Raw genomic sequence first — 19,634 nt, forward strand, 5'->3', positions numbered from 1 at the left:
AGTCAGAAAAGAGTTGATTAGTATAAAATTATAGATATTGTATAAATACAAAGTTGAAAACCTTACGAGTCATAATTAAATTGCATTTATTTATCAAATTTCAATACTTAAATGAATTAGTTTTGACATGTGGACTGCCAAGTTGTTTTCCTAGTTTTATCCCCTACCCAATTAAGAGATAAAGAACGACACCATTATGAAAATCATTCCCCTCAAGTGAAACACAAACAGTATTCATTTTTAAATTGTTACTTCCGGGTTCTTCCCTGAGCCTCCAGTGCGACAGTTCATCTTTTGGTGACCACTACCAGCGAGTGATTTTACGCATAAAACAAAGATCTTCTAATAATACGATCGCATTCTCCGCGATTTCTGCATGTAAATTCTGTAACAATGCAGTGTAGATGTCCTTTAGACATGTGTGGATGTGCACTCACATCCTTGGTGCCACAACTGAACCCTGTTGGAGTAGCGTCACTGGCAGCGAAAGCATCAAAAGCTAAAACTGCTATTGTTATGCTCTCTTAGGGAGAGCAGTCTAACAACCAACATAAGAGTTAACAAAAATGCAAAAATGTGCTAAAAGCTAAAATTCTATATTATTGTTTGTGCTCTCTTATGCAGGGCAGTCTAAAAACCAAAATAAGAGTTAAAAAATACAAAAACAGGTGGTTTTTTTGATGTTGAAACTTTTCATAAACTTATTAAAAGTAATTTCAAAACAAAAGGCACATTAACACATGTATTTTTACAGAAATTTTGACCATACCTATAACGTTCATAGTAAATTCAGTACTTTCAGGCCTCATTCCTAACTGAGTGGAAGGAGGAGAATCTAAATTTTGCTAAAAATTCCATTCCAAATTTTACTCTTGGGTCTGACTGGAATCCCTGTGATTTTCCTACCAGGCTATTGTTTATTGCTGGTGGTAATATCTTATTATTAATCATAAGATATTACCACCAGCAATAAACAATAGCCTGGTGGTAATATCTTATTATTAATCATAAATCAAATCAAAAATGATTTTGATTAACGAACACTACACTGGCTCAAATAGACAATAACAATACAAACAAAATACTGATTTACAAGATTTATATAGTGCAAATAACATTCAAAGAAATATCTATGCACCTGAGTGACCTTCTTTAGTATTAAAAATTGTAATGAAGTAATATTTCAGGACAAGATTAACATGGGATGGGGGGGGGGGTCTGTGTGTGTGTGTGTGTGTGTAATAGGGTCAGTGATGCTGAGCCCTTTGGATTGCAGCTCCGATTTTTTCATTACTATTGCATTGGATTGGATTGGATTAATTCGGTGTAAACACCAAGGATAGCCTACGAAAGTCTAGAAGGTGATTGGGCAGTACCCTTTTCCGAAGAGTGTACTGCGTTCTTTAACGTGCACATAAGCGGCCATTAATGCACACAGGACCAACGGCTTAAACGTCTCATCCGAAAGGCGGTTCGCTATGGTAACTTGTATTTCAGCCCTCCAGCTCAAACACAAGGAGAGGCAGTGATGGGAATCGAACTGGGGACCTAGAGATCTTCATGTTTCAGCGCACACTCCGTGGTTACCACCAGATTAGCCGACTGAGGTAAGCTGTCTCAAATACTGAGAGATAGACTGATAGATTCAAAATAAAAAATCTACATATTTTGATGCATAGGCTATAAATATACCGAATATAAAGAAATCTTAAATATTGAATCGTCATGCTATTGCAGTATCCTCAGGAATAAAGGATGAGAATCAAATTCTACAGCGACCAATCAGCTTTTATGGCAAAGCGATTCTAGACAGAAAATCAATCAATCCGTTCATTAACGTATTGATTGGTATTCGTGACAAGCTAAGGTTGGTTACATACTAATACTTGAATTTCAGTTGGCATCGGCAATCTCTAGTGCTATATCTACTTCTGTCTTAATTCTCCTTTGGCTATTCAAACTTTATTATTACCTTCTTTATTCATATGAAGATGAGGAATATATTTTTTGTGCCATGATCATTTGGATAACTGTTGCATGCTGGGATGAAATAGAAAAAATACTATCTGTTCACAAGATGAATACCACAAGAATTCTTTTAGTCTTAACTGTCCATGATACGGTCAAAGGTCAAAATTTTACATAAGAGTTGTATATAATAGTTGTATATATTTATGGTAGAGCTGAATACTGCAACCAATCTTCTATTTAGTATCATTCGTAAAAATTAATTTTACATAACCGTACACTTGCAACAATTCACTCATAAATAGAAATAATAACAAGATAATATCAGGTATTAATAATCTATCCCCCGCCAGGTACCAAAACTGTTAATAAAATTATAACATACGCTATGATTTGTTTCTTGATGTGTCTTGACCTTTGACACAGACATGCACAGAACTTTTGCCACAAGAGAGCTAATTGAGATAGCCACATCTTGTTTGTGAACATAACGTACAGATTATAATAAATTACACAAATCAACAAATTTCAAATCATGCATTTATAGCAATACCTGTTTAATGGAGAAATTGTTTTGCTAGTGAGGAGGAAAAATAAAAAAAACCATTAGTTATACATTCAAAATAATTTTGAATGAGGAGGAAAGAGGGAGGGATTTAATTCCCCTTATCAAGACAGGCCAAGTACCTCCCCATTGGCAACCAATTGTCAGACAAAAATATTTCTTTAAACTTTTTTTTTTTGCTAATGGAAGTGCTAACATGGCTCAAATTTGGCCAGATTTTGCAGGGGATTGAGGTAGGGCTTCAGCCCCTATACTCCGCTGGTCTCCATTGGAAATAGACTGTGAATAAAACAGTCTGGATTCAAACCTGGTTCCAATCCGTGGAAATATAGCAATAATATGAGTATGTTTGTCCTAATAGTTTATAACATTATACAAATAGATACACATAACTAAAACATTACTTTTATATATTCAGGCAGATTCAAGCTGGTATAATTAAGATGCAAAAGAAATTAGTACAATTTACTTATTTTCATAAACATAACTCAAAACTATGAATATGTGTGAGTTAAATACTGTATATGAACACGGAAATAAACTAATTCGTACAATTACCAGAATCCTGATACCAAAAAAAAAGAACGAAAAATACAGGTCTCCCTCCAATTAAACAGTCATTGGACAGGGGTTTTCATGATCTTCAGCAGCTTTGGTCTTTAATTAGGAAAAATATCAAAAGATATAAGATAGGCATTCATTTGAGGTGTTGAAAGGTAGTTGGAGATGGTCTTTCATTCGAAGGTTCTTTAATTAAAGGGAGATCTGTATTCAAAATAGATGATAATTAATGATAATAATAATTTATGAATAAATATATGTCAGTGATAATGTGACCATCCAGTTTCAGTGATTAAAAAGAGTACTGCATGTCAGTAATTGGCTGTCTCTTCATAATTATCATATTAAATAGTATATTATACAGTGGCAACATCAGCAGAAGGTATTTTCTTAGGTGCCTGGGGCTTGCCACCTCTGCCCCACAAATGCCTTTCAACTAGACAAATCCAGTTTCCGTCAGAAATTGTCAGACCCCCCCATGTCAAAGAACAATCCCATCAAGAAAATACTGGTGTCACCACTGAATACATGAGATATGAGTTTCTTTTTATAATAATTATAATAATAATAATAATAATGTAAATTTAAAGATGCTGTTTATTGTTGGGTTGCACTGTAGCTAAAATTTGTATCACATATCTACGTACCATAAATACAGCAAAAAGTAAATCATACCATAGCATGTTCTACTCCCTCTATCAATGACTCTAATTCTACTTTGGACAATTGTTGCGGAACTGACAAATTTGAAAGATGGAAATTTCAATGGTGAAAATTGTTTTCTTTTTTTGGCAAAGTACAACAGTCATGCCTATATATTTGTGTTTGGCTTTGCTTTAAACAATTCAACCGTATTTAAATTATTTTACCCAATTTTTATATGAAACAAATGCATTTGTGAATGTAAGGTATGATATCATATATGCTTTAATACAGACATAATGTGTTTGCTGTTTAAAAGAAATGATACAACATATAACCTATAGGAAATAGCTATTATACCAGTCAAAACCAATTCCTAATCCTGATTGGATGTTATTGAATATATGGACTGGATTAGCACAATAACATCCAATGAAGAATTGGTTTATGAATGGTGTAACTGTAGCCAACTGCCTAATATTTAACATACTATTATAAAAAATAATATGTACTTTCATTCAAGATAAGAAAAAACTCAACAATTAAAAATTACTCCAAATTTTAAAGATAATGTTCTCATGACTTATAGAACACTTTCTGATTCATTTAAGCATAAAATTAACATGATACATTATTTTGATTTATTTTTGCAATTAATATTCTAATTTTGTCCTTTTGTATTTATGTGCATGGCCCCAGGGAAGAATAATGCTGTGTTAATCTGGGCCTCTGTGGTTAAATAAATAAAGTTGAAGAGCCACAACTGTTACTGTCCAAAGCAGACAAGAGATATACAGCCATAACTTAAGTGCAAGTATACAGAACTGGCTAATGTGCAAGAGCAATGTATAAGACAAGGCATGCCGAGGTTGGATGGATATAATAAAGAGCATGACTGCAAAATGGCAATCTGATTGGTTACCTGAGGAATACAGAGCAGAGATTTGAAGAGAGTTCCGCAAGCGTACTGAACGAAGCAGAAAAGAGTTCTGGTATTAAGTGGTACAAAAAGCTACTCTATACCAGCACAAACTAGTTTCAACTGGCCTAAACTAGCTTGAAGCAACCAACATAAAAAAAAACATCCTTTCAGACCAGATTGATCCAGTCCAGACCAGTTTTAGTTGGGCAGTACTACTATTCAACAATTTCTTACCCGAGTTATATCATCAGAATGTGATTCCTTGTATGCTCCTAAGATATTTGTTGAACGACAATCCCTGCAAAAACAAATGCAAACATTTGATTTTATTGCTGAACAAATAGCCATTTTTAACCTATATGAATCTACAGATCTTTGCCTTTCATATCTGGCTGGAATAAAGAAGTAATTAAAGTTGTGCAAGATAATGAAGGAGTAAAGGTTAGATTAACTGCAGATAGCATCTTGAAAAACACCCACATTCACCTTAAAATAAAATGCCACTACACTAAACCTTACTCACATTTTCATTCCATTTCAGCATTTGTTAAAATGTTTGATAAATGAAAAACATATGTTTGTGTAATCTATAAAAGTAACTGAAGTATAATTCTCATTTAGCTTAAAAAAAATTAAACGTCATATTTTAAAAATAGACTACCAGTACGCAATCCTTGCAATTATTATCATTACTATGTCACTGTTGCTATTACTTTTAGTGATATATATTCATTCAACTTCATTATTTTCAATGCTATATAAAATACATATATAGCACTTATAATAGATTAAACTTTAACAAACATAACAGTTAAGCATGCTCAGGCCTTCAAAAAAAGCTGTAGGCATTTTGTATAATGGCCACTCTTTTAGTAGTTTCCATCACTTTCCTACAAATTCTAATATTTGCTCTCTGTTCATTTGCGCAGTAGATCTCTCCCTCCATTATCATCAGAATCTAGCTGTCAACTCTACATTTCAAATTATTTTACTTAGTAAACTCAGTTTGAACATCTGCAGACATCTTTTGAACATCTGCAGACCAAATGTACACGTGACAAAATGCAGTACACTCTTCAAAAACAGGTGATTGTCTCCAAGAGTGTAATGACTACTTCATCACCAGAAGGGCTATGAACTTCCGTGGGTTATCTTTGGTGTGTTTCACCCAAAAAACTCGACAATCAAATCATAACTAAATTTCTGATGAATATAAATCTGATTACTCAACTTTACGGTACATGCTATCGCTATCACAAAAATATATGGTTGCATTCTTCCCACGTTAGACATTAAACTTAATTGAAAGCGATAAAGAAGAGGAGGACATTACAGTAAATATACCCATGAGACATATAGCAAACTTGTACTCAATTAACAGCTTATCCTCATTGGTGTTCTCAATTAAATAAGTTCTTTTTTAAATTCACTAGAATAACAACATCCAGAACAAAATTTAAGTGCTATTAAGCCAAATAATAATAATAATATCACAATAATAAATAATAGCAAAGAAAATGACAATGACACTAATAATAATAATAATAATAATAATAATAATAATAATAATAATAATAAAAGATAATAATCAACATTACATAGGACATTTTCAATGCACAGTGTGCACAAATCATTATGAGTCATCGTAATCCATGTCATACACTGCATGGCTGGCCAACCATTTGAACAATTTCAGGTGCTCCTGAAATTAAACTATTTGAAGTAGCTTGAACAACTATCACATTAAACCCATTATTTAATTACAATTTACAATGGACAAAACATGCTCCAAATCGTATATTTTTTTTAAACACACTATTTTTCAGGGGTCTCAAGTTGTAAAAATCTACAAGTCTCAAAAGAAAATTAAATTAGAAATAAAGATAAATTTAATTGTAGTTTTGCCTATTGCATTAAGCCTACCTTTATTAGTTTTCTCAACTTCTTGTTATTCATAAGCTAGGTATTGCTGCTTTTTTGAACAAGTGAAAATAAATTGAATGATTGATTAATTTCATCCAAGCTCTGTGTTCTTATTCTGAATTTTTCTCCTGCAATTTTTGGTTAAAATTGATAATGGTAAGGTAAGGCGAGACTATTTTTATACCTTGTTTAGCGAACCCGCCGAATGCAAATATTGATGATTTTGAATAACAATAAAATTTTATTTTTGCACAATTAGCGCACCCGCGCCACAACGAAAAAGTGGAAATTTCAGAAAAAAACAAGAGTTTTTCTTTATTTTTATTCTGCCCGCCACTGTTTGAAATCGCCAAAGATAAAATATGTATATTCTTCTTAATTATATAAATTTGAAGCATTTAACCATCCTATTTTACACTTACCAATAAAATTTTATTTTTATTTTCTCCTCTGTCTGAATGATTTTAGCAAAACTATTTTATTTTAATTTTTATTCTACCTCCTCCGATAATCTTAAAAAAAATAAGTACGCGAAACAAGGAATTAAAAGTCTTGCCTAATTAAGCAACTATCCAAGCAGTTTTGTCTGTGGGATTCAAATATAGATACAAATGGGTATCTGATAGGATGTGAGTGAAAAGGAAAGGAATTAGTAGTGCTGAACTATGTTAAAACTACAAATAATCCTTAAGGTTTCAAAGTGTGCATGATTGAATCTGCAAAGACCACCCTATCATTACCAAGCAAGAAAACCAACAAGAAGTTTGGCTGAACCTGTTTCAAGAACTGGCTAAGTTACTGACATTTGCTGATACCAAATATTAATTACATGAGTGTTAGGCACTGGAAGGACAGTCTCTATGTGTTACATGTTGGTTGGCATTGCATCATGGGTGTGGGTCTACCTAAAATTTCAATTTCAATGGGAACAAGATTTTTCATTACAGACACTCAATCTGGAATTTGTAGTGCCAATAATAATATACGTAATGAAACTTTTTACAAAAATCTTAGAGGTATTTAGGGGCAAACATTCTTCTTTCATACGGTACAAATCATTAGATAGTGGCTTAAAAGCAAAAGAATACTTGGAAGGGAAACAAATATTTTTTCTGGGAAAGAAATTAAAGGAGATAGAATATATTTGTTCCCAATGGAAGAATCCATATTCCATATTCAAAACTGTTTAACGAAAGAGATTTCCCTGATCAGCAATATATCTAGAAACAATTTTCTGTCTAGACAATCACTTGTCGACTTGTCCCCGTTGAGACAATAATATTCAGGGTTGGAGTCCGGTAGGCACTTTACTCAATTTCAGTTGAATAATATATTTATCTCAGCTTTGTTTAATATTCATATACGAAAACAAGTTTTACTGCAAATTGTTTAATTACAATAAATGATACATTCTGAATCTTTGAAATGGGATTAGTAAATTGCAAAGATAATAAAAACATGAACATTTCTCTTGTGGTGGCAGTCACAAATATTAAGATTAGAAACCAAGACTTAGTGAATTCCTCTATTAAATCCAAGAAATCACTCTTGAATCTAAAACATATACTGAGAGATATAAAGTGAGAAAAAAATAAAACAAACTTCGATTCTATGCCAACAAAATTACAGGAAATATTAAAAAGCTCCATTCCACTATTAAAGGAGGTAAAGTGAATATACTAGGCATGTTGTTGCAAGATAAGATAAGAAAAGAAACTTTATCGTCTATCATAACATGATCAAAATATGAAAACACAGTAATAAAATTACCTTAAATAAACAAAAGAATTTGAATTGTACTAGATATATAGATATTAAATTGTTTTATCAAAAGGAAATTACTTCACTTTTTACAATCTGCCATTCACTATTATCATTTTTAAAATATTTGAAAGAATTACATCAGATATATACTTATAAAATTGTAATTATCCGAAGGGAATTAATTGCACTTAAATCTACCATTTATCATTAATGGATAAGTTGTAGCAAAAATGTTATTGTATTTCCAGATACTTGAGTATGTAATTTTAAAATTGATTTTATGTAATTTCCTTTCAAAGTTATTTATTCATACATTTTTTTAATGGAATTAATTACCAAAAGGATCTGAAATAACTACTGTAGTTTGTTGAGCATTACAGAACTGGTCTCTGTGACTATTTCACCATTTTGCTACAACATTCGCATACAGTATATCTATTTTCAAAATTTCCTTTTACATCAAATACACTCACCAATTATAGAAGGATAAAGTGATGCTATAAACATGCTCTTATTGAGGCCCAGAGAGTGGAGGAGTTTTTTTGTTGTGAGAAAATATCTTGGAGTAACACGATATTGCACGTAGGCTTCAGATTATAAGTATGCATATTTGAAAATTGTTTGAAGACAGTAAAAGAAATGCATGCACATAATATATAACGAACCAAGCCTCTATAATTCTGTAAAGAAGATGAAGCCTCATTATTTACTTTCATAAGTTCTGCTTCAATGAACAGCAATTATAAACTTGCATTACAATAATTATTTCCAACTATCTTACTGTCTATACCTTTGTTTGGTTGACAACTGAATATTGTTGGTGTCATGATGAATGAACATTTTTATTACCATCATTAATTAATAACTTTTATAACCAGGTGGACTGTCATGACACTATTGCTGAAAGTAATGGAACACGATGACACTAAAACCATGAATATCTTAGAAGTCGATTGACCGATGACATTTACTACTACTTTGGATTTTAAGCCTGTCATATATTCAAGCCGCAGTTCTAATAAAGAATAACCGTGTACACTCAGACATCTCAAAATATAGGTTCATAACAGTTGACAGGAAATTCATATGTTGTTACTAATGAAACCACTCAAGCACTTGTATCTTCTAGATCTTACTATCTCTAATTAACATTTGGGGCCCATTCATAATTTGTTCAGTAATTGACCAAAACTATGTGTAGGTATATAATCAGAATTAGGTTGAATATTTTTCTCTTATTAAACCATGAAAAAAGAGACATAGACTGTTTCAGCCTCAGGTTTTAGTGGCATGCTGTACACGCTAAATACTGTACCCTGTTTCAGTCAGACGTTTTAGTAGCATGAATCACACTATACTGTAGGCCTACAGTACACTGTTTCAGCCATAGGTTTTAGTAGCATAATGTCACGCTAGATACTGTACATTGTTGCAATGACAGGTTTTAGCATACAATCATGCACTGTACACTGTTTTAGCCACGTTTTACTGCAGTAGCATACAATCACGCTAGATACTGTACATTGTTTCAGCCATGTGTTTTACTGTATAGCATGCATCATGCTACAGTACACTGTTTCAACCACATGTTTTACTGTAGTAGCATACAATCGCATTAGATACTGTACACTGTTTCAACCACATGTTTTACTGTAGTAGCATACAATCACGCTAGATACTGTACATTGTTTCAGCCACATGTTATACTGTAGAGCATGCATCAAGATACTGTACACTGTTTCAACTACATGTTTTACTGTAGTAGCATACAATCACGCTAGATACTGTACATTGTTTCAGCCATGTGTTTTACTGTATAGCATGCATCATGCTACAGTACACTGTTTCAACCACATGTTTTACTGTAGTAGCATACAATCACGCTAGATACTGTACATTGTTTCAGCCACATGTTATACTGTAGAGCATGCATCAAGATACTGTACACTGTTTCAACCACATGTTTTACTGTAGTAGCATACAATCACGCTAGATACTGTACATTGTTTCAGCCACATGTTATACTGTATAGCATGCATCAAGATACTGTACACTGTTTCAACCACATGTTTTACTGTAGTAGCATACAATCACGCTAGATACTGTACATTGTTTCAGCCACATGTTATACTGTAGAGCATGTATCAAGATACTGTACACTGTTTCAACCACATGTTTTACTGTAGTAGCATACAATCACGCTAGATACTGTACATTGTTTCAGCCACATGTTATACTGTAGAGCATGTATCAAGATACTGTACACTGTTTCAACTACATGTTTTACTGTAGTAGCATACAATCACGCTAGATACTGTACATTGTTTCAGCCACGTTTTACTGCAGTAGCATACAATCGCGCTAGATACTGTACACTGTTTCAGCCACATGTTATACTGTAGAGCATGCATCAAGATACTGTACACTGTTTCAGCCACATGTTTTACTGTAGTAGCATGCAATCGCATTAGATACTGTACACTGTTTCAGCCACATGTTTTATCGTAGTAGCATACAATCGCATTAGATACTGTACACTGTTTCAGCCACGCTTTACTGCAGTAGCATACAATCGCATTAGATACTGTACACTGTTTCAGCCACATGTTTTATCGTAGTAGCATACAATCGCATTAGATACTGTACGCTGTTTCAGCCACGTTTTACTGTATTAGAGCATACAATCATACTAGATACAGTACACTGTTTCAGCTACAGGTTTTAGTAGCCATGCAATCATGCTAGAATATTCTCATTAATGAGAGGTACACATAGGATATGATATTATGCAACAGATTGGATCTATTTGGTGTCAACAACAAAGATCACCCAAGAAAGTCTAAAGACATATTTCTAGTGGCGTCCTTCAGGTGGTGACTGGGCAGTACACTGCGGCGACAATCCCCTATTCTTTTCCGAAAAGTGTACTTTTTATCATGCACATATTGCATACAGCAACAACAGCTTAAACGGTGCGATTTTGTTATACTGTACTTCAATTTCAGCCCTCTAGCTGAAACAAAAAGAGAGCAGCAAATGGAATTGTAGCGGCTACCAAGGGGAATGGCTCTCCACGGTAAAGCTCACACACAGTGGCTACCACCGGGTTGGCCAAATGAGTTGGGCTCCCTTCAAAATATGCCTAATTCTTTTAAGATATGTTATTCCAGAAACGGCTTGCTAAAGCTTGAACTGACCATGGTGGTGATGATGATAATGAAAATGATAATTATTCAATAATTTTCAACAAAAACATTGCGTATTGATAACATACAAATTAAACATGAAAGATAACAATCATGCAAACAAATCACTTATGACTCATGGGACAATTAAGTAATAAATTAAATGGAATGTGTGACTAGTCTGAGTAATTAAATTAATGTAACTTGTCGAATTTGATATCTGATAGGTAAATAAAATGAGGAGTTATATCCAACATTTTTTTTTCAACCAACGAGAACAACAAATTCATTTACAAAGCAGAATTATTGTAGTAACTAATTCTGTGAAAGAGGTTGGAATTGACTTTTAGATAGATATAAATTTTATTTTTTCTGGATACAATGTGGGCACATTGTTCTTCCTTGGGTCTAGATAAGAAACTTTTGAATAGACCATTTTATCGGGATTATTTTCAAAATAGCGCCTCACAACTAACTGGGGGACTTCCAGCGGCACCATACAGAGCACCGTGCAGATTATTGGAGGAGGGCAGAATAAAAATAAAAATAAAATTTTGTTTTTTTATTTAGCAAATAGTTTTGCCAAAAACATCAAAACGGAGGAGAAAATAAAAGTAAAATTCTATTGGTGAATGTATAATAAGATGATTAAATGCTTAAAATTTATATAATTAGGAAGAAATATACATATCTTTGGAGATTTCAAGGCAGCGAGGAGATAATAAATATAAAGAAAAACCTTTTTTTCCCTGAAATTTCCAGTGTTTTTGTGGTGGCGTGTGCGCTAATTTGCAAAAAATAAAATTAATTTTCATTCAAAATCTTCAATATTTGCCGTCGGCGGGTTCGCTAAACAAAATATACAGTATAAAGAGTCTCGCCTTACTGTAGTTGCTATATATGTAAACATTGAAATAAATTTTTAAGACTTAGACTAGACACGAATATAAACATTTCATGTTTTTCCCATTTCAAAATATTTGTACTCTTTAGTAATTGAATTTAGTTTTAGCACTGATTTAATCCAACTATGTAGAGCGAAATGCTAGGCCTTTGAGAGTCCCCAGTGGTAGTTGCCAGGTTAATGGAAATTTTCATTTTAAATTTCGCGAAAATGGTCTATACTTTACAAAACAATAAATGAAATTAATAAACTATACGAAGAAAATACAAAAGGAAAGTTTATATCAGATTTTTTGAAATTTAGGGGTTAATATTAGTTAGCAGTAGTGTTGCAGGTTTAATAACATTTTGGTTTATGAAATATGATAAGACGACATTTAGGGTATTGTCACCAAAACAATAATGAAACCAGTAGAATCCCTGCCTTATGTGAGAGCTAGGGACAAATTAGAATATGGAGAGCAAGTCTATTTTTTGGGGAATAGAGTGATAACATGGATGTGATTTTGTTGTGATGAATAGATTAATGGATCTATTGTGCAAAATGCATTTGATTTATTATATTCTTTTACATTTCATATACATTTAAAGCTAATATAATGTAACTTGAAGTTAGAAGACTAAATATTAAAATTAATAATAATGGTCGACTTAAAGAGCGCATATTGTGGAGAGACCACTATGCGCTTAACATAACCCAAGAAAACCCAGAAATATATAATACTTAATTTAACCCTAAAGACATACTACTCCCACTCCATAAAACTAAGCATAGCTGGCCATGACTCTGAGGAGCTCATCTGCTCTTTGTGCAGCTATTTTTTTTTTTTGCTGCTGGGTGACTATCCACTCTCCCAACCAAGGGTTGCTAAGGATGTAGGTGGGGTTGCCATTCGGTCACTGGCAGCTCGAGTTGATGCATTTTAACAGTGATAGCAGTTTTTTTTTTCTTTTTTATAGTTAAGTGACTTTCTGAAGGTTTACTACTCTCATGTTATTATTAATGCTTGTAATATATTTTTTTTTATTGCTGGAAAAATAATAGAAAGGAAATATAAAAAAAAAACTGTTACATTGATATCCAGTACAGAATATTAATCAACCAAATTGACACATCAAAAAAATATAGATAGATTTGTTTTGACATCAGCAGGTCTAATTCCCTGTATCCTAGATATCTTGTGAAATCTGTATGTCAGGGTATAAGTTGGCTGTCAAGCTGCTAATAGTTTACCTTATTAAACCAAGAAACATAACCTGTACCGGATTCCTAATGCAAGCCATCAAAACAACACATCGATAGATTACAGCTTTCAAATTTGCCAAAAAAGGAAAATGTTTTGCTAAACAAAAATTTGTAATTCCCCCCCCCCCCATCCCATTTAGATGAATGTTGATTAATAATCATGAAATGCATGTCACACAAATACGGTATGTCACGCACATTTTATGATCTTTCTTAGGCATTTCTGAATTTCAGAAAAGACTTACAGTATTTTAATGTCATTACCAAAACATGTGAGCGATAGGATACGCTTTAATGTCATAATTAAAACATGCGTGGGCATTTCGTGAAGTAATTAAAAAGGTACAATAAAATAAAGAATATTTTACAAACTGTATATTCCCACCCAAAGGATCAGTGGAAGAACATGGCAGTCTCCTGGACAAGATATCTTTTATGTAAGTGTAACCTGAGTTCATCATCATTTAGATAGAGCATAATATTTCCCAAAAATAATAAAAGTAATATAACTGTGGTTTTCATGGTGATTTATCTGCAGAAATTTGCACCAGATGGTGTTGGAATATCTGACACAATCTGTGGTTGCAGACAGTACTACTACTAAAAATCATTCAAGCTTTTCTAATATTGACATTTTTCAGGTAATCTTATTTTCTCCCATCTAGTTCAGCATCAGCAAACTTCTAGGCCAATGACATAGTTAAAAAATTCCGACATTACGTAACACACTGTAATTGTACAGAAAGCTTTCTGACAAATCCAACAAAATGTATTTTCTTCATTGAAAACTGGCATGAAAAACTGTCAAGAAACTGGCATGAAAAATTGCAAAGAAACTGAAATGAAAAAAAAAGTTTTACACATATATTAAAACTGCCTCTGTATGCTATGGCATACAGAGGGTCTGCGGGTCCCCAGGGACTCAGCCCAAATTTCCACTGTGTGTATAATATTTGAGGACAAATTAAGAAAGTAATGAATAACAAGTGTATTTAGAATGGCATGAATTATGGGACAGAATTCTTTGAACTCAAATTGGGCGCTTGTTGATATCTATCAGGTGTTAGGCATTTGGTCTATCTTACGTTACATAATAAATAGGTTTAGCAATGGTAAATATACAGTATTAGCAATTTCTTTTTGTAATTTCTGTCAAAGCCACATAGCCTACCAACATGTTTTCAACAACCCACTAGTGGGTCACAAACCTAAGATTTCATCATCGTCATAGTAGCAATCCTTTGAAAAGGCATTTTTACAGTGTGAGAGTGCCAGTTCATGGTATCTGTGGTGCCTTATTCTTAAAATTTTCTCCAATATGGTGGTGCTGAGTTTGGATTGAACCTTCCTCTCTCTTTCAGACCTTGTACCCCTCGTAGGACACCATTACCTTTATCCCTGTCTCTTATACACATCTAGATGTGTATAAGAGACAGCAAATATAAACATTTCATGTTTTTCCCATTTCAAAATATTTGTACTCTTTAGTAATTGAATTTAGTTTTAGCACTGATTTAATCCAACTACGTAGAGCAAAATGCTAGGCCTTTGAGAGTCCCCCAGTGGTAGTTGCCAGGTTAATGGAAATTTTCATTTTAAATTTCGCAAAAATGGTCTATACTTTACAAAACAATAAATGAAATTAATAAACTATATGAAGAAAAGTACAAAAGGAAAGTTTATATCAGATTTTTTGAAATTTAGGGGTCAATATCAGTTTGCAGAAGTGTTGCAGGTTAAATAACATTTTGGTTTATGAAATATGATAAGACGACATTAAGGGTATTGCATAGAGCTATTAAACAACTAGAGTGCTGACAAGATGGCGGAGCAATGCAGAGTTATGTACGTGTACCATCCAAGATGGCCGTCGTAGTAAAGCGCCAGCTTCAGGCTTAGTATACATATTATTACCATAAATAAGCCCTCTGACTGACTATTATTTTATTAATGATAATGAGAAATTGTAATAACAAATTATTAAACTATCGTAGCCAAAACGAGGCCAAGTGGAGCATTCTATTCAAAAATAAAGTACCAAGAAATGAAAATTAAAATCGTGTAGATTACGCCCATACACCGCAACGTCGAGTTTCAAACATGATGTACTGAACGTTCTGTGTAAATTGAGGGCGCAATTGCAAACGACGGCGCTTAGGCGAAATTTGATTGGCTGAATCTATGGCAGCCATCTTGGATGGTACACACACACAGCTCTGCGTATTTCGAACATCGAATACATTGCAGTTAGCGCTCTAGTATTCTTAATATATCTCTATGGGGTATTGTCACCAAAACAATAATGAAACCAGTAGAATCCCTGCCTTATGTGAGAGCTAGGGACAAATTAGAATATGGAGAGCAAGTCTGTTTTTTGGGGAATAGAGTGATAACATGGATGTGATTTTGTTGTGATGAATAGATTAATGGATCTATTGTGCAAAATGCATTTGATTTATTATTTTCATTTACATTTCATATACATTTAAAGCTAATATAATGTAACTTGAAGTTAGAAGACTAAATATTAAAATTAATAATAATGGTCGACTTATAGAGCGCATATTGTGGAGAGACCACTATGTGCTTAACATAACCCAAGAAAACCCAGAAATATATAATACTTAATTTAACCCTAAAGATATACTACTCCCACTCCATAAAACTAAGCATAGCTGGCCATGACTCTGAGGAGCTCATCTGCTCTTTGTGCAGCTAATTTTTTTTTGCTGCTGGGTGACTATCCACTCTCCCAACCAAGGGTTGCTAAGGATGTAGGTGGGGTTGCCATTCAGTCACTGGCAGCTCGAGTTGATGCATTTTAACAGCGATAGCAGTTTTTTTGTTGTTTTTTTTTTATAGTTAAGTGACTTTCTGAAGGTTTACTACTCTCATGTTGTTATTAATGCTTGTAATGTATTTTTTTTATTGCTGGAAAAATAATAGAAAGGAAATATAAAAAAAAACTGTTACATTGATATCCAGTACAGGATATTAATCAACCAAATTGACACATCAAAAAAAATATAGATAGATTTGTTTTGACATCAGCAGGTCTAATTCCCTGTATCCTAGATATCTTGTGAAATCTGTATGTCAGGGTATAAGTTGGCTGTCAAGCTGCTAATAGTTTACCTTATTAAACCAAGAAACATAACCTGTACCGGATTCCTAATGCCGGCCATCAAAACAACACATCGATAGATTACAGCTTTCAAATTTGCCAAAAAAGGAAAATATTTTGCTAAACAAAAATTTGTAATTCCCCCCCCCCCCATCCCATTTAGATGAATGTTGATTAATAATCATGAAATGCATGTCACACAAATACGGTATGTCACACACATTTTATGATCTTTCTTGGGCATTTCTGAATTTCAGAAAAGACTTACAGTATTTTAATGTCATTACCAAAACATGTGGGCGATAGGATACGCTTTAATGTCATAATTAAAACATGCGTGGGCATTTCGTGAAGTAATTAAAAAGGTACAATAAAATAAAGAATATTTTACAAACTGTATATTCCCACCCAAAGGATCAGTGGAAGAACATGGCAGTCTCCTGGACAAGATATCTTTTATGTAAGTGTAACCTGAGTTCATCATCATTTAGATAGAGCATAATATTTCCCAAAAATAATAAAAGTAATATAACTGTGGTTTTCATGGTGATTTATCTGCAGAAATTTGCACCAGATGGTGTTGGAATATCTGACACAATCTGTGGTTGCAGACAGTACTACTACTAAAAATCATTCAAGCTTTTCTAATATTGACATTTTTCAGGTAATCTTATTTTCTCCCATCTAGTTCAGCATCAGCAAACTTCTAGGCCAATGACATAGTTAAAAAATTCCGACATTACGTAACACACTGTAATTGTACAGAAAGCTTTCTGACAAATCCAACAAAATGTATTTTCTTCATTGAAAACTGGCATGAAAAACTGTCAAGAAACTGGCATGAAAAATTGCAAAGAAACTGAAATGAAAAAAATGAGAAGTTTTACACATATATTAAAACTGCCTCTGTATGCTATGGCATACAGAGGGTCTGCGGGTCCCCAGGGACTCAGCCCAAATTTCCACTGTGTGTATAATATTTGAGGACAAATTAAGAAAGTAATGAATAACAAGTGTATTTAGAATGGCATGAATTATGGGACAGAATTCTTTGAACTCAAATTGGGCGCTTGTTGATATCTATCAGGTGTTAGGCATTTGGTCTATCTTACGTTACATAATAAATAGGTTTAGCAATGGTAAATATACAGTATTAGCAATTTCTTTTTGTAATTTCTGTCAAAGCCACATAGCCTACCAACATGTTTTCAACAACCCACTAGTGGGTCACAAACCTAAGATTTCATCATCGTCATAGTAGCAATCCTGTCCTAATATTATATTATAATCAGTATTAATATATTCTAGTTCAAAACACTATTATTATTGTTTTTCTAATAAGGATAAGGTAAGGTAAAACTTCATTCATCCATAAAACAGTAAATGGAAATTAAATGTATTCCGCTATGATTACAAATACATTACGGTATATAAAACCATTTCATAAAATTTCATATGAAAATTCATTAAAATTTTAGAACTACATAAAAATTTTCCAAAAATGAATCATACTTTAAAATTTGAATTATGATATTGAATAGGCCTGGGTATAAATGACCGAGAATGAAGGTTGTGAAAGCAGCCGGTATATGAAAAGAATCGAAACTATAAAAACTTTATTATTCAAGATTAATGAAAGAAAACTATTGTAATTTTAAAACTACTTGTCTCTTTAAAGATATATATTTTCCAAACAATTCAAGGCAAAAATGAATCTCAAGAAAAACAAACTTAAGTAAATTACTTGAGTCACAGTTGACATTAAAAACATTATTTGGCCTTGATTATCTTTCCCCTTCCGATTCTACGGACAGTAAAGATTTGACATTACATTACGTATGTACAAGTAGTATCCATTACAAATTATTTTTTCCGAACTTGATAGAGCCACTAAATAATTTGTAAAAGCTATTTGCTGCAAGACATCTCTGGTGATGTTAATTTCTTTACTATTTGTACTTCCTTTACAACACTACTTATCTGTATCTACATGACACGCACTATATTAAGTGTTATTTCACTGAATTATTTGAGGATAAATGTACGGCACTCAGAAAATGCTTCAAGTACATTAAAATTTTGTTAGAGAGGAAGAGGAGAACTGATAGATTAGAGAATAAGATGAGAGAAAGTAAGATGAATAAAATAAAAAAGAAAAGAGGACAGAAAGGAAGAAATGAAGGATAGGAAGAAAATTATTAGGATGAGATGAAGATATCATTGTTGAGAGAAGAGGGGAAGGAGAAACTAAAAATGAGAACGTGTGATAAAATTTGTAGTTAACTGCAAAAATATAAAATATTGAGAAAAAATGCTGAAAATTATGCAATTTTTAAGAACGTTTATGTCTGTGTTTACTTTTTCCACCTTCTAGATGAGTTTCTCAAAGTCTTAAGGCCTTGCTTTGTGACCGTACTGGTCAGTGTAAATAAAGTCATGTATACTACAGCGAAACTTTCGAACAGAAAGCAATATAAAGACGAATTTAAGAGCAACAAAAATAATTTTGATAGAATCAGACATGTTTCTTCGTATTCACTACGACATCTTCAGTGTAACAAAACAAAAAACCGAATTCAGATATCCTGAGGTTTATATATAGCCTAAGCACATTAAAGTTGATTAATTCTAAATAGTTATTTGAATGCATAGTGTCGTAACTTGTTTGTATGCACATTAAAGTTAATACATTATTCTAAGTATAATATTGTGACTTTCAACTTTGTGAAGTTCAGAATATGTTTTCAAGTAGTTCTTGTACAATGAAAAAAAAATTATTGTCTTCATTGGGACCCAGTGGTTAAAAAGTCCCCTGTGAATCGTGGGAGTCT

General features: G+C 32.9%; 1 protein-coding gene across 3 annotated transcripts in view; it reads right to left on the minus strand.

The window, feature by feature from the left end:
• The window catches only part of LOC117115939 (WD repeat-containing protein 89-like), a 137,400-nt gene that overhangs the window by 28,024 nt on the left and 89,742 nt on the right, over positions 1-19,634 (minus strand). Inside the window, exons 8-10 of one of the 3 annotated variants that reach the window (XM_033259829.1) lie at positions 4,893-4,956; positions 4,659-4,703; positions 2,522-2,545 (exon numbers count right to left, since the gene is read on the minus strand). In XM_033259829.1, the coding sequence (XP_033115720.1) occupies positions 2,522-2,545; positions 4,659-4,703; positions 4,893-4,956 (133 nt within the window). The remainder of the gene's footprint in view (positions 1-2,521; positions 2,546-4,658; positions 4,704-4,892; positions 4,957-19,634) is intronic. The other 2 variants (XM_033259831.1, XM_033259832.1) reach the window with 2 other exon arrangements.

This window comes from Anneissia japonica, unplaced genomic scaffold, assembly GCF_011630105.1.
Source record: "Anneissia japonica isolate Jap-2015-1 unplaced genomic scaffold, ASM1163010v1 scaffold27830_len515607_cov181, whole genome shotgun sequence".
NCBI classification, from domain to species: Eukaryota; Metazoa; Echinodermata; class Crinoidea; order Comatulida; family Comatulidae; genus Anneissia; species Anneissia japonica.